Raw genomic sequence first — 16641 nt, 5'->3', positions numbered from 1 at the left:
CTTCTCCAAGTCCTTTTTTACTCTTCAGTAAAATCATCTTAAGATAATGTTATTCTTACTTGAGTAAATATTTTGATTACTCAACCCAGCTTACCTGGTCATAAAAACATGTCTTGATATTTTTTTTAAAGAGTCTATGGGAGTTTATATGGGATTTTTACTTCCAGAGCCTTAGCCGAAACAACGGTGAGTGAAACTGTTGAGCTCCAGAGTGAATGTGAGATTTACCTTTTTTCCAGCTTGTGCACTGATGATGTAGACTCCTTTCTTGTTGATGGATGAAGCCAAGGAAAGAGACGACAACTCAATAGAGCCATGACTTTCCTTAACAGTTTTGAGCCACTCGAGATGCCGCGCACTGTCTCTCTATAAATTAAACAATTTGAAATGTTACATTTAAATTACAGATGTAGCAGCAAAGCAAAGAGGTTTCTAACCAGTTTTTTAGGCAGGTTGGGATCATTCTCTAAAGCTTTCCAAAGTTTCTGGACCCTTATTTTGAAATGACGAAAACCTGAGTCTGGTTTAAGTTCATAAAGCAAAGAAGAGTATCCAAGAACAGCATCATGGAAACAAGCAACTCTGTCCACATCCATGTCATTCTCCCCAGCAGAGATGGAGGCGAGGTCAACAAACACCTTCAGTTCATTGATATCTGAGAAACAAAGTGGAAAAGTTAAACAAAAGGCGGTATATCATCTGAATATACACTAAATAAAACGGTCTAAACTTCATTTGTTGCAACAGTTACCTTCAAGTGCCTCTTTGACCCAGCTGACAAAGTTACCCCTGAACCCCAGCTCTTGAAGGCAGTCTTTGCGGGACTCATTAATATCCACCAGATCCTTTTTTGCTTGCATCAAGTCCTTGTCAATTTCATTAAGCCGCACTCTCTTCAAGTTTGCCTGATTCAGAATGCAACAATGTCGTGATCATAAGATTATATGTACAATTATTGAACGAGAATATTTAAAAAGTACCTACAACTTTTAGGAGGTTCTCCAGGATGCTGAAGTCACCCTGAAGATGCAGGCTCGTTCTGACTTTCATGATAATCTCTGCTGAAGCCACAGCGAGATGAAGCTCGTGAAACTCTTCAATCTGTTGAACACGATTGCGAATCCACTGTTTGTCAGCTGACTGATCAATGTGGCACATAATCTCCAAGTCCTGCTCCAACTCTACATACTTTCCTCTGAAATCTCTAAAGAGGTCATTAATCTTCTGAAGCGTGATACTGCCATCCTTAAGAGTATTGTAGATTTCATTGAACTCTTTAAAACAATCCACAAAAATCTCTTCATATAGATTTTCCACAGAAACATCTTCCTCTTCATCATCAGAATTATCTGATGAATTATTTTCTGCCACAAAAGCTCTCACATGTTGGTCCCAACATGCATTAAACACATGACTGTCTCTGAATGTGTACATTTTTTCTGCCATGGCTCTGATGTCTTCATCCAAATTAAAGTAAGTGACAACACCAGCCTGGTCCGTGGATGTTTGATCAAACAGATGAACCTCCATGAAATTATTTAGAAACATTTCTTCAATGTTGACTTGCTGTTTTTCCTTAATGTCATCCACATGAACTATAGAAAGAAAATATCCAAGTTTAACAAAAAATGTAGTTTTAAGATGCATGTAAGAATTCCACATACCTCTAACAATCTCAAGGTTGTGGCTCATTTTTACCAAAATGTCCACCAGCTCCTTCTCATGGTAGACAGCTCTCACTTCATCCTGCCTGTGCTGCAACAGCCCGTTCAATTCAGCTGCATTTTTGTGTTGGATTTTTTCAAAAAGAAAATCTGTTCAAAGAAATGTTTTATATTTTAGACAGTGAATTAGAAATGAGCAGTATCTGGGGAATGCCCTTCTTACCTATCTTTATTAATTCTGAGAAAGTACTGTTACTCTCTAGAATGATATTGAGCAGTCTGACCTTGATGTCTCCATGGACCAACTGATTGATCACATCAGTGAAGGCTGATATTGCTATTGTGATTCTTTCATCGGCCACTGCAGAGAGCTCAGACACACCTTCCTCACTAACTATGATTACAAGAATACAACATGTAAGAATGTATGCAGAATTATAAATGTTAAATATTTCAACACAAAGAGGAAATACCGTGAATCTGAAAAATGCTTTTAGAAGCAGTCCAGGAAAGCAAATGCCGAAGTACTGTCTCTTCATCATCACAATAGTTCCCTCCATCGTCTTTTGGCCAGGACTTCTCAATTATTGCCGAGATTAATTTCCCAAACTTCCCAAGCAATCTTAAAGTGAACCTCTCAAATAGCTTTCCCTCAGATTTTGCCTATGAGCAACACAAAAAAGTGTGACTAGTTATCAGGCTTGATGGATTTTGTATTTATAAGATATAAATATTGGTAATGTCAGTTTTGTAAACCTGGCATAAAGATGTAACAGCATCAAGAGCACATGTTTCAATACAAGATGCAACGTATGAATGAGATTCACAGAGGCGCTCTATGTTTGTGCAGTAGTATTCAATCTGTTGCACTTCAGACTCCTACAAGGACAAAAACAACAACAACAAAAATATATATATATACAGTATATTCGCAGTGAGTTTACATACACTTCAAAAAAAGACACATTTGCATTTTTTTTTCACTGTCTGACATGAAAACAAAATTAAGTTTTTTTTAGGTCAAATAGAATTTCGAAAATTATTTCTATTTGTCATCTATTCTATTCTATTTGTATTTGTCTATTAGTTTCCTTCGCAGGGTGGCTGGACGCACCCTTCGAGATCGGGTGAGGATCTCAGTTACCCGGGAGGAGCTTGTAGTAGAGTTGCTGCTCCTTCACGTCAAAAGAAGCCAGCTGAGGTGGCTAGGGCATCTGTTTCGGATGCCTCCTGGTCGCCTGGTCGCCTTCAGGCATGTCATATTGGGACAAGGCCTCGGGGAAGGCCCAGGGCATGCAGGTGGGACTATGTCTCCGAGCTGGCCTGGTGTTGCCTCGGGGTCCCCCCAGAACAGCTGGAGGAGGTGTGCGTGGATCTCTGCTGAGACTGCTGCCTCCACGACTCGGCCCCGGATAAAGCGGAAGAAAATGAATGGATGGATTTCTATTTGTCAAGAACAATTAGACATAGATTTTTCTTCCCATTTTTTATTACTTTTAACAAAGCCAAAAGTTAACATACATTTCATTAATAGTATGTAGAATTGCCTTTATTTTGGGTCAAACATTTTGGACTTCCTTCCATAAGTTTCTCACAATAGTTGGCAGGAGTTTTGGTCCATTCCTTCATACAGAACTGGTGTAACTGAGACAAAAGTGTAGGCCATCTTGGGTGCACATGCCTTTTCAGCTCTGCCTATACATTTTCAAGTGGATTGAGGTCTGGACTTTGTAATGACGACTTCAAAACATTGACTTTGTTATCCTGAAGCCACTTTGTAACCAGTATTGGCCATATGCTTTAGGTCATTGTCCATTTGGAAGACCCATCTGTGCCCAAGCTTTAACTTCCTGGCTGATTGAGATTTGAGATGTTGCTCCAATATTTCCACGTTGTGTTCTTTCTTCATGATGTCATCTATTTTGTGAAGTGCACCAGTCCATCCCACAGCAAAACAACCCCACAGCACCTTTTTCCTGCAAACGTGACGATGGTCATTATGGCCAAATTATTATTATTTTTTTTAATTATTTTTTTTCGTCAGACCACAGGATGAATCTTTATCCTTTTTTTTAATCCACAAAATTGGCTTTTTTGATATTCTTTTGGAGTAAGGGCTTCTTCCTGGTTGAGGACCCTCTGAGCCCATGTCGGTACAGTACTTGTTACAGTACTTTTACCAGGTTCAGCATCTTCAGCAGGTCTTTTGCATTTGTTCTTGGGTTGATATTCACATTTCAGACCACAGCACGTTCATCTCTGGGACACAGAACCCACCTTCTTTCTGATCTGTGATGATGGCTGGTCATTTCCATCATTGTTTTAACCAATGAACCTGGCACCTTCAAGTGTCTTGAAATTAGTCCCAAGGATGAACCAGACTTGTGCTTCCAAGGTCATGACATCGTCATCTGGGCTTTCCCATCCATCCATCCATCCATTTTCTTCCGCTTTATCCGGGGCCGGGTCGCGGGGGCAGCAGTCTCAGCAGAGATGCCCAGACTTCCCGATCCACACACACCTCCTCCAGCTGTTCTGGGGGGACCCCGAGGCGACACCAGGCCAGCTCGGAGACATAGTCCCACCAGCGTGCCCTGGGCCTTCCACGAGGCCTTGTCCCACTAGGACATGCCTGGAACACCTCCCGTGGGAGGCGGCCAGGAGGCATCTGGAACAGATGCCCGAGCCACCTCAGCTGGCTCCTTTCGACGTGAAGGAGCAGCGATTCTACTCCGAGCTCCTCTCGGGTAACTGAGCTCCTCACCCGATCTCAAAGGGTGCGCCCAGCCACCCTGCGAAGGAAACTCATTTCGGCGGCTTGTATTGGCGATCTTGTCCTTTCGGTCATTACCCAAATCTCATGACCATATGTGAGAGTGGGAACATAGATCGATTGGTAAATCGAGAGCTTTGCCCCCCGACTCAGCTCCCTCTTCACCACGAAAGACCGATACAGCGACCGCATCACTGCTGACGCCGCACCGATCCGTCTATCGATCTCACGTTCCATCCATCTCTCACTCGTGAACAAGACCCCGAGATACTTGAACTCCTCCACTTGAGGTAAGGACTCCCCACCAACCTGTAGAGGGGAAACCACCTTTTTCCGGTGGAGAACCATGGCCTCAGATTTGGAGGTGCTGATCCTCATCCCGGCCGCTACACACTCGGCTGCAAACCGCCCCAGAGCGTGCTGAAGGTCCTGGTTTGTTGAAGCCAACAGAACAACATAATCCGCAAACAGCAGAGATGAGATCCTGAGGCTCCCAAACCGGACACCCTCCGGTCCCTGGTTGCGCCTAGAAATTCTGTCCATAAAAGTAATGAACAGAACCGGTGACAAAGGGCAGCCCTGGGGGAGACCAACACGCACCGGGAACAGGTCTGACTTATTGCCGGCAATGCGAACCAAGCTCCTGCTGCGGTCATACAGGGAACGGACAGCCCTTAGCAGAGGGCCCCGGACCCCACTCCACATGTGGACTGGTTGGGCGAACTCCCACGAACGCTATAGAGGGTATAGAGCTGGTCCAGTGTGCCACGACCAGGACGAAAACCGCATTGTTCCTCCTGGATCCAAGGTTCGACTATCGGCCGGATCCTCCTCTCCAGCACCCTGGAGTAGACCTTACCGGGGAGGCTGAGGAGTGTGATCCCTCTGTAATTGGAGCACACCCTCCGGTCCCCCTTCTTAAAGAGAGGTACCACCACCCCGGTCTGCCAATCCAGGGGTACTGTCCCCGACCGCCACGCGATGTTGCAGAGATGTGTCAGCCAAGACAGTCCTACAACATCCAGAGACTTAAGGTACTCAGGACAAATCTCATCCACCCCCGGAGCCTTGCCACCGAGGAGCTTTCTCACCACCTCGGTGACTTCAGCTTGGGTGATGGACAAGCCCACCTCCGAGTCCCCAGCCTCTGCTTCCTCATCGGAAGACGTGACGGTGGGATTGAGGAGATCCTCGAAGTACTCCTTCCACCGCCCGACTTCCCAGTCCCCAGCCTCTGCTTCCTCATCGGAAGACGTGACGGTGGGATTGAGGAGATCCTCGAAGTACTCCTTCCACCGCCCGACAACATCCCCAGTCGAGGTCAGCAGCCCCCCACCCGCACTGTAAACAGTGTTGGTGAAGCACTGCTTCCCCCTCCTGAGGCGCCGGATGGTTTGCCAGAATCTCCTCGAGGCCGACCGATAGTCCTCCTCCATGGCTTCTCCGAACTCCTCCCAGACCCGAGTTTTTGCCTCTGTGACCGCCCGAGCTGCAGCACGCTTGGCGTGCCGGTACCCCTCAGCTGACTCCGGAGTCCCACAAGCCAACAAGGCCAGGTAGGACTCCTTCTTCAGCTTGACGGCATCCCTTACTTCCGGGCGCCACCACCGGGTTCGGGGATTGCCGCCGCGACAGGCACCAGAGACCTCACGGCCACAACTACGAGCAGCCGCATCGACAATGGAGGAGGAGAACAGGGTCCACTCGGACTCCATGTCCCCAGCCTCCCTCGGAATCTGGGTGAAGCTCTTCCGGAGGTGGGAGTTGAAGACCCCACTGACAGAGGGATCCATCAGACGTTCCCAGCAGACCCTCACAACACGCTTGGGTCTGCCAGGTTTGACCGGCTTGTTCGTTATGGACAAACTGCGACTAGCACAGAAGTCCAATAACAGAACACCACTCAGGTTCAGATCAGGGAGGCCGTTCCTCCCAATCACTCCCTCCCAGGTCTCACTGTCGTTACCCACGTGGGCGTTGAAGTCCCCAGTAGAACAATGGAGTCTCCAGTCGGAGCACCATCTAGCGCCCCTCCCAGAGACTCCAAGAAGGCCGGGTACTCTGCACCGATGTTGGGCCCGTAGGCCGAGACAACGGTGAGAGACCTGTCCCCAACCCGAAGGCGTAGGGACGCGACCCTCTCGTTCACTGGGGTGAACTCCAGCACGTGACGGCTGAGCTGGGGGGCTATGAGCAAACCCACCCTAGCCCGGCGTCTCTCCCCGCAGGCAACTCCAGAAAAATGGAGAGTCCAGCCTCTCTCCAGGAGTTGGGATTCGGAACCCAAGCTGTGCGTGGAGGTGAGCCCGACTATATCTAGCCGGTATCTCTCAACCTCCCGCACAGGCTCAGGCTCCTTCGCCCCCAGCGAAGTGACGTTCCATGTCCCGAACGCCAGAAGCTGCGCACGCGGACCAGGTCGTCGAGGCACCCGGCCTCGACTGCCACCCAGTCCTCTCCGCACCCGACCCCTACGGATCCCTCTGTGGGTGGTGGGTCCACAGGAGGGCGGGCCCACGCCGTCCCTTCGGGCTGTGCCCGGCCGGGCCCCGTGGGCAGAGGCCCGGCCACCAGACGCTTGCGTTCGGGCCCCAACCCCAGGTCTGGCTCCAGGGTGGGGCCCCGGCTGCGCCATGCCGGCCGACGTCTCGGTCATTGATATAATACTGTCCATAGAAGTCTTTTGAACTGCTCTTCATCCGACCCGTCACCTCGGACCTGTTTGCCATGGGAGACCCTACCAGCGGCATAAAGCCCCAGACAACATAGCTCCTCGGATCATTCGGGCACTCAAACAACCCCACCACATTAAGGTAGCAGTTCACGGGGCTTTCCCAAATTGTTTAAAGGTATAGTAATTTTAGTGTATGTACTGACTTTGTAAAAGGTAGAAATAAATTTAAAAAATCTGTAGAAAATTTCATGTCTCATTCTCAAAGTTAATAGCGGTTTCATGTCAGACAGCGAGAAAAAATGCAAATGTGTCTTTTTATGAAGTGTATGTAAACATATAAACACACATACATTTATATATTTATATATATATATACATATACATTATATATATACAGTGCCTCTCGAAAGTATTCATACACCTTGAACTTTTGCACATTTTGTCATGTTTACAACCCTAAACATAAAGATTTTATTTTGTTTTTTTTACTGAACGTTCACACACAAGTAACCGACAACTGTGAAGTGAAAGCAAAATGATACACGATTCTGTTATTTTTCAAAAAATAGAAAAGTGAAAAGTGGGGCGTGCATAAGTATTCATACAGCATTTTCTGAGTGCATTAAATTGCCTTTATAACATTCCTAATGACTCCAGAATGTTCACACCTTGGCCTAACCATTAAATAATAATAATAATAATAATAATAATAATGCATTGGTTTTATATAGCGCTTTTCTGGACACTCAAAGACGCTTTACATTGCACTATTCCTTCACTCCATACTCGGTGGTGGTAAGCTACTATTGTAGCCACAGCTGCCCTGGGGTAGACTGACGGAAGCGAGGCAACCAGTCTGTGCCATCGGCCCCTCCGACCACCACCACACACTCACTCACGCACTACATTCGCTAGGCTTCCTGGTGTTACTAAACGGTCTCCCATCCAAGTACCGACCAGGCCCTTCCCTGCTTAGCTTCCAAGGTCTGACGGGATTGGGCATAGCATAGGCGGTATGGCCATGGCCACACATACCATAAATAGAGGCCACCTGTGTGTAATCTACCCTCAGTATAATTACAGCTGTTCTTTTAGGCCCTCAGAGCTATGGTCAGAGTGTATTGGTCACTAAACAACATCATGAAGGCCAAGGAGCACCAGAGAGGTCAGGGACAAAGTTATGGAGAAGTTTAAAGGAGCGTTAAGTTACACAAAGATTTCCCAAGATTTAAACATCTCCCGGGGCACTGTTCAATCCATCATTCACAAATGGAAAGAGTAAAGCACCACTGCCAACATACCAAGACGTGGTCGCCCATCTAAAATATTAGATCAGACAAGGAGAGCACTGGTAAGAAATACAACCAAGTGCCCCAAGATAACTCTGGAGGAGCTGTGAAGTCCTGCCGCTGAGCTGGAGGAATCTGTACATGGGACAACTATAAGTCGTATCTACACACATCTGGCCTTCATGGACGAGTGGAAGAAGAAAGCCATTATTGAAAGGAGGCCATAAGAAATCCTGTTTGACGTTTGCTAGAAGTCATATGGAGGACACAGCTCCATGTGGAAGAAGGTGCTTTGGTTAGATGAGACAAAAATTGAACTTTTTGGCCCAAATGCAAAACGTTATGTATGGAGCAAACCTGACACTGCTCATCGTCCTGAGTGCACCATCCCCAGTGTCAAATACACGGGGGGGGGCATCATGCTGTGGGGCTGCTTTTCCTCAGCGGGGCCTATGGAGATTGTAAGAATAGTTGTGTAGATGGATGGAGCCAAATACAGGGACATTTTGGAGGAAAACGTGCTGGAGTCAGCAAGAGAACTGAGGCTGGGGAGGAGATTCACCTTCCAGCAGGACAGTGACCCAAACACAACGCTAAATCTACAATGGAATGGTTCAATAAAAACATATTAATGTGTTAGAATGGCCCAGTCAAAGTCCTGACCTAAATCCTATTGAAAATCTGTGGAATAATCTGAAAACTGCTGTTCACAAACATTCTCCATCTAATTTGACAGAGCTTGGGTTGTTTTGTAAAGAGGAATAGGCTAAAATGTCAGTCTCTACATGTGCAAATCTTGTAGAGTCAGACCCCAAGACTTGCTGCTGTTATTGCAGCAAAAGGGGGTTCCACAAAGCATTCATTCATGCTGTATGAATACTCATGCATGCCCCACTTTTCGGTTTTCTATTTTTTGAAAAATAACAGAATCATGTATCATTTTGCTTTCACTTCACAGTTGTCTGTTACTTGTGTGTGAACGTTCAGTAAAAAAATCAAAATAAAATCTTTATGTTTAGCGTTGTAAACATGACAAAACACACACACACACACACACACACACACACACACACACACACACACACACACACACACACACACACACACACACATATATATATATATATATATATATATATATATATATATATATATATATATATATACATACAGTGAGAACTGTATGTTTAATAAAAAAAAAATGTGTATATACTCGTTTGTATCTGTCCTCAAAATCTTTTGTGAGTCTCTCCCTCCAGTTCGAAGAGCAAACATCATCTTTGAATTTGATAGAAATCATATCATTCCACAGCTGAAATGGCAACCAACAGGTTAGTTCAACATTTCCAGTAATGCTTTGGGATTTAAAATAGTGCCAAAAGTATATATTGCTACTTCAATCTCCTGAGTATTCCTGAGCAGACTGCCTCCAAAACACTGAGTAATCTTTTTTCTAATGAGGTCCAGAGCAGTCCCCAACATCTCCTTTGTGGATAACTGATGTTCTGTTATTTCTGAAGTCTCCTGCAGATATGTTTTTCTTAACATTATTGATCCTGGTTATTTCTAAACAATTTGTATACGCTATTGGATTTCATACCAGAATTCCAGGGCTTGAAACAAAGTCTGAAACTGTTGCAACCAGACGCATACAAGACACAAGAGTGTCAGTGTAATTTGAGTAGTGTGATGGTCCCTTGCAGACTTCGTCCAATAGTTTTACAGCAGCACCCAAGCACTGCCTTCTGTACGTCTCAGCGCACGAACTAAAAAAAACAAAACAAAAACACAACAAGAAAGTTGATGTTGCATACACAATATTAGTGAGCAAACTGACAAAAGTAAGTCTTTCAAAATCAAATCACCTGTACTTGTTCTTAAGAAGATTTGCATGCATGTGTGCTATTACGTCAGAAACAACCTGTAAAGCAAAAAATATTAATTATACAAATAATAATAATAATAATCTAATCTATTTCACATCCTTCTTTCCCCCATAGACCATGCTTACCTTAAAGCTTGAATAATAAAAATATCTTGGAACTTTTGATATGAAAATATTTAGATGGTCAAAAAGTTCTGGTTTTAGCATGTCGCTGCACTCCAACAGTTCACTAAGAGATATTACATACAACCAGGATCGCACTATAAGGACATCTAGCTCTTTTAAATAGAGATGATTCTTCATCAGTTTCACTAGACCCCTGAAAAGTAAATCCATATATAAAATCATATAATAAGTATTTGATCATAATATCATAAGAAAACCTAAGACCATGAAAGCACCTTCTGTCTTGATCTGACAAGTTCTTAATGTTCTCAATGTCTTGAATGTCGTCCAAACCTGCCCAAGACTGCAAACTCCTTGTGTTACCAGAAACAAATGTTTCATATGGTTTGGTGCCGTTTTTGAGAAGATGCACAAGTGGCAGCACCAAAATCCAATGGGGCAGGTGTCGAGCTTTCACAATATTTATTAAAAGCATCAACATTTCTGTCAAACTGGACAAGGTATATTAATTATTATTCAACATTTTTAACAATAAATGAAATGAAATAAATTTCACAAGATGGTACCTACTTTGGAAAAAGGCTGGCGTCAAGGGAAAATTGTTCCCAGTACTTCACAAACTCCTCTTGGTTGAGCTTTGGCAAGGTCATAGTGGTGCAGAGGTGTTCGATCTCACTATTGTCCAGTGAAATACCATGCTGTGTACAAACCTTCAGCATTACTATAGCAGCTCTGAGAGGATCATGTATAAAGACATTTCTGTCCTCTCGTTCCTTTTGCAGCTGAGGGACCACATTGAGCAGCATGAATTGTTTTAGCATTTTTTGCACCTGAAATAAATGATAATAAATAAAAGTTAACCGCATACCAATTCACTTTCAAGATTTGTCACCTATTGACATACATACTTCTTCTCTTCCATAACCCAAGGAGTCCCACTTGATTTGTTCCTTCTCATAGACACAGGGATTAGAATACACATCAAAGAAGTGATTCAACTGGATCAGGAAATTCTTCACATTAACTTCAGACCAATTACGGAGAAGATCAAATATGGATTCAAGCATTATTTTTCCAGCAATCTCTCTGCCATCAATCAAATTCTTCTTTCGTTGTGGCAAAAATGTTTCTCTGAGGTACGCAAAGATTCCTTTATCAGGTTTTTTGCAAATGATGTCATCGTATTGATGCCAAGCTCCTGTAATGTAAATATGTCATCAGTGTGCAAGAAGTGACAACAGTTCAAGCTAAATTGTAATAATATACCATCAATATTGAGGAGGGTGTTCTTCACAAATAAACATCTCTTGGTCACTATATCAGTGTTATCAAAGTTGTAGATGCACTCATACTCAGGTTTCCTCTTTTGACCTTGGCGGATAACATATTTGTATGGTATAGGCACACTTAAAGCTTGAGATTTGTTTGTCACCAGTTCCCCTTCAACTAGAAAACCATGATCTCCAAGATTCCTATATAAAAAAAAATACATATAATAATAATTACAAACATGTAATAAATACACATGAAATAGAAAATTCTTCAAGTCAATACCTAGTCACATTCAGCTGAGCAATGTTTTCTCCCCATGACCCAATCCAATCTCCTGCTTGGATAAAGATTGCATCTCTGCTTGGCTCAAATTTAAAGTGCTTTGAGAGAACGGCATGGAAACATACAACAAGTCTTTCTTCTGCATTAACATTTTTGTTCTTTGTTGGCCTGAAAGTGCAAATGGTCAATTAAACATCCTACTCACGAGAAGAAGAAAAACTATGTAAAGTTCAACATTACGTTTTTGGTCCTGGGGCAGCTTCAGTGGACCCTTTGTTGGAAAGACTGTTCTCTTCATTGCCTTTGCTTGGGTCGTGTTGTTCTGACGTTTGTCCCTCTGTTGAGTCCTGACTGGCCACAGACTGCTGCACCTCCTTTTTCCCCACTGCTTTCACTGGTGGGTCCACACTTGAACCTGAACTTTGAGTCTATAAAAGTATTCATCATTGATTATTTACATTAAGTTTTATGCAGTCATATATTGTATTAAAATTAAATTACGGTACCTTTGGGTATGGACCAAAAACCATCTGTGGATCCTTTCCAGTTTGGGTTTGATTTGGATTTAGTTTAACATTTCCTTCATTTGCATTTTGATCAAGTTGTGATTGATTCTTGGCGTCAGATTCCTGCTTGTTTTTGTTTGCTTTCTTACCACTGGTTTTATTAGTGTTCATCCCTTTTTCAGAATCAGGCTGTGAACTTGTGGGAGCTTTGCCAAGGGTTGGGGGTTGTGATTGACCCTTCTCTTTATTTTCAGATTTGTCATCAGATCTAGATGCTTTACTTTGGCTCTGGGTCTGGGCACCCTGTTTTTCTAGATTTCCTCTTGCCGTGGCAGTTGTAGTTTCCTCAGTGCTCTCATCTGGTGCACTAACATTGGTCGTATCTGTTTCCATAGATTTACATGGTGTCAGATTTGGCCCTTTCTGTTTCTTTTTCTTTCTCCTTTTCCTTTGTTGTTTGGTTTCGTCGGCCTGTGTTTCCTTTGATTCTTCATTTGCATTTTGATCCACTTTTGGTTGATTTTTGTTAGTCCTGTTATCCCTCTGGTTCTCAACATTTGTGCCCTTATCAGAATCATGGTGTGGTGCTTGAGTGTTGTCTTTTGTTTGTTTTGATTTCTCATCAGCGTTGTAGGCTTCACTCTGGCTCAGTGTCTGATCACCTTGGGCATACGGTTTCTCTGCATCATCTATTGTCATATCAGGTTTATCATGAACAACTGGCGTGTCTTCAGGTGCGACAACTGAACAACCATCTGAGGCTGTTTGGGTAACACTACTCTGGTCTACATCCATGGGTTCACTGGGTGGGAGCTGCTTTTTTAAGTTTTCACTGCTCGGGTCAGCAACTTCCATGTTTCCAGGAGGTACGTCAGCAGAGGAAGCCTTTTCTCGTGGGGGCTGGTGTTCAACAGATGAAAAATCTTGGAGTGACTTTGGTTCTTGGTCCAGTGCATCGTCTGAACTATCAGATCTCTCTCCTGCTTTAAGTTTCTTCCCCTTGTGGTCTTCAGGCGGGTTAGTGTCTGATGACTTAAGTCCATTTTTTTTCTTTTTACTTTTCTTTTTCTTTTTCCTCTAAAAAAACAATACCACAAAATCAAGTCATTGAAACAGGCTGCACAAAGACAGTACAGAAACTAATGCGACACAGACAGAAGAAAGAAAGTCTTTACTTACAATAACTACAACCATTCATTGGATTAATTGTCATTATTGAATTACACAATCTGCTGTACTGTGTCAAAATACAGTCAAAACACAGTCTAGTGCACAATCTTTTGTCAATTCATATTGAACATATTTGCGTATTGAATTGAAGAGGGTATTGAACGAATTCAATGTAATATTGAGAATTAGTTCATCCCTATTGTGTAATACAAGTACACGACACAAATATATGAAAATATTACGAAATTACAACATATTTTAATTTAGATAAAAAGCAAACTTGAATTTGTAAACAAGAAAGAAAAAATAATTAGAACTAAATTGTTTGGCTAATTATAGACTAAAAACAAAAAGCAAACCGCTAAAATGCCCTTAAATTGCAGCCCCTTTATTTACAAAGAAAATAAAAAAATGTATATTTTATCATCACCTTCCTCCTTGGATTACTGTCTTCTTCATTCAAACGTTTTGGAGACTTATTACGCTCCTCTGCAGCACCGTCAGGGCCCCCCGGGTTTTCAGCTGCGGCTACATCTGTTTCCAGGGATTTTGCCACAACAACTGGTACCATAAGATAGAACAGTCAAGAAGTACATGTGATTATACTGCCCTCTTGTGTTCGAAATGTTGAGTTTGTTTTGTTATTGTTGTTTACTAAAAGCATAGGCTATGCTCTTATAGTAAAAACAATACAAAACAATCTGTTAAGCATAGCCTGAACCAACCTGTTATCCCATAACTGTAAAACTATGGTCCATAATTTCAGAGCGGGCACATAAGCGATGCATCATCAGATGTCTGATCACACAAACAAACCTACCTTTCAGGTTGGCAGCATGTTGCAATCTTTCACCACAGTTACTGCAGAAGTTGGCTTTTACCTCCAAAAGAACATGATGACAGGCAGGGCACTTCATCTCTCAATACCTGCGAGGAAATCATTACCTCAGTCAAACACTGTCACTTTAACACAGACTATGCGATTTTCTGACAATGGTGGCAATTGTGGAAGAACATCTCACCATCGTTTAATATAATAGATCCATGCTCACCATCAACATGGCAGTGAAAATGAGTGTCGGCACCCAGTCTAAAATGAATAGCGTAATTGACAAATAAAAAAGTTTGCCGAATTGAATTCCTCTCAGAAATAATTGTATTTCAATGATTTTTTTCTCTTCGCGTTTTGTCGAAACAGGCAGCCTCTCTCCTACACTATTTTCATAACCAAACTTTTTTTTAAATTACTGAAACAAACCACAAATTAAACTGTGTGAATACATTCATTTGCAGCTAAATTGCAGTTAAATAAAGTTCACACTGTGGTTTTACTGAAACGGTGTGAGGGCTCACTTTCAGAGCGCATCTTTGGTTGTACACTGTCAACCAATGGCATGAGCCAGTGATGGTAGAACAACATGAGACACTTCCTGTCAGTACTGTCATCCCAAAATATCACTTTATAACATTTCAACCAACTAATCTACACCTTTAAGCAACTTAACTTTAGCGTACAAGGTTGATTCATGTATAGTTTCTGAGTACATGAGATAGTATTGGCTACAAAAACAAGTCAGCCTTCTGCGTATCAGGTAATAGCTACATACTGCTACACTGCACTCAATCGCCAGTTTTCGAGTCGTAAGTATCATTAAAACGAGGAAAACGAGCTGGAGGGACAAACTTACCTCGGACAGATGCACGAATACGCCCTCTGTGCAGCAGCAGTCCAGGGTTCATGAGCGTCCACCTGCCACTTCTGCACTGAGCTTTTTTCTCATTTCTGCCTATATGGGACCTGGGAGACTTAAGTTTCGTTTTATCAAGAATGGGAGTTTCCTTACAAGTCATGTGCACTGGTCTGAATACCTTATTTTCACAATTAGACCAAACACGCTATTAAACAGTAGTAAAGAGAATGCAAATCTCGTCTTAATCAAGCGCATTTCCACCAGTTCAGTTTTACCCATTTTTATTTTCTTTTGTGGTGTTTTTGTTGCTTTCTTCATCGCTTTTCCCCCCTTTCATTTTGATGCTTTTTTGCTGTGTTTTCGTCACGTTTTTGTCACTTTTTAGTCGTGGGTTTGGGTTAGGATTGGGAGGGAGGATTGCTGTTGTTTTGGTGACTGGTGGGCAAACAGCTGATGTTTCCGAGCTTGAAGAGCTGCTTGGGTGTGGTGTGGCCTGCGCAACAACCTTGCATATTTCCAGTTAAATTAAATATCTTTTTTATTTTTTGTCATTATTGTTTTTATTCTAAAATAAATGAATGTCAAGAATAGGAATTCAGGCAAGCCACAATACTGCTTGAAGTTACAGTGATGTAGCTGTAACTTCAACGCCCGATTGTGCTAAACACCACACTTTTAATTAACGGCTGAAATGTTGACTTTTTTTTTTTTAATATTTGAGACCAGATATATTTTAAAGAAACTTCAAGCTATAATGTTTTATAATTGAGTGAAATGTGTTGAAAATAACTATTTTACACCTGTGACAAAGTGCTATCTTGAACGTTAATAGTAACGGCAAATATCTTAATTTGTAACTGACATACATTTTATTTGTTGTACCTTTTGTGAGGTCCTTTTTGTTATTATATTGTAATTGTTTTACAAGGGAAATAAACGAGGAGCGTCTGTTAAGCCTCAACCATCATCCCGGGTCCTAGTTTTCCTTGTCCGCACTGCTGGCCCCAGTCCAGTAGAAATCACAACACAACGCAGACATTTGGACTTCTGATAATGATATGAGGGAAACGCGATTTGTAGCTGTTGGCTATCTCCACCAGGTGGCGTAGTTGCGCGCGGAACTCACAAAATGAAGTAGGTATTGGAAAGGTGGAAAAGTGAAGTCTCACCTGTGCCATGACATGAAGCATGATTGGTGTCTGCGAGAGGGCTCCTTCAGAGAGCTGTGTGGTGTATTACCATGGCAACTTTTCAGAAGCACCTCGAATTTTTTGGCATTCAGTGTATTAAATCCAAAATGACCCAAAGT

The 16641-nt window shown here is 42.7% G+C and overlaps 1 protein-coding gene and 1 long non-coding RNA gene across 3 annotated transcripts in view; both read right to left on the bottom strand.

The window, feature by feature from the left end:
• LOC306968539 (E3 ubiquitin-protein ligase rnf213-alpha-like) overlaps positions 1-13435 on the bottom strand; it is a gene marked incomplete at its 3' end in the record, with an annotated part of 30999 nt that extends 17564 nt beyond the window's left edge. The window contains exons 1-20 of the mRNA XM_079563952.1: positions 12472-13435; positions 12206-12393; positions 11966-12133; positions 11678-11883; positions 11320-11609; positions 10982-11241; positions 10687-10902; positions 10412-10604; positions 10266-10321; positions 10001-10166; positions 9796-9924; positions 9614-9712; positions 2421-2543; positions 2138-2327; positions 1888-2058; positions 1665-1814; positions 985-1595; positions 752-905; positions 438-655; positions 229-366 (exon numbers count right to left, since the gene is read on the bottom strand). Coding sequence (XP_079420078.1) covers positions 229-366; positions 438-655; positions 752-905; positions 985-1595; positions 1665-1814; positions 1888-2058; positions 2138-2327; positions 2421-2543; positions 9614-9712; positions 9796-9924; positions 10001-10166; positions 10266-10321; positions 10412-10604; positions 10687-10902; positions 10982-11241; positions 11320-11609; positions 11678-11883; positions 11966-12133; positions 12206-12393; positions 12472-13326 — 4581 coding nt within the window. The 5' untranslated portion in view covers positions 13327-13435. The remainder of the gene's footprint in view (positions 1-228; positions 367-437; positions 656-751; positions 906-984; positions 1596-1664; positions 1815-1887; positions 2059-2137; positions 2328-2420; positions 2544-9613; positions 9713-9795; positions 9925-10000; positions 10167-10265; positions 10322-10411; positions 10605-10686; positions 10903-10981; positions 11242-11319; positions 11610-11677; positions 11884-11965; positions 12134-12205; positions 12394-12471) is intronic.
• A 636-nt stretch (positions 13436-14071) lies between these two features.
• Positions 14072-15359, bottom strand: LOC306968540. Of its 2 annotated transcripts, XR_013793264.1 has the most exons (3): positions 15330-15359; positions 14462-14568; positions 14072-14175 (listed from the first exon to the last, which is right to left on the bottom strand). It is a non-coding gene; the product is annotated as an uncharacterized lncRNA (long non-coding RNA). The 2 variants fall into 2 exon arrangements; XR_013793265.1 differs by lacking the exon at positions 15330-15359 and having other exon boundaries at positions 14462-14600.
• Positions 15360-16641: the final 1282 nt, after the last annotated feature.

The sequence above is a fragment of the Gobius niger genome (assembly GCF_951799975.1).
Source record: "Gobius niger genome assembly, chromosome: 10".
NCBI lineage: Eukaryota > Metazoa > Chordata > Actinopteri > Gobiiformes > Gobiidae > Gobius > Gobius niger.
This window is presented reverse-complemented; position numbering and strand designations above follow the sequence as displayed.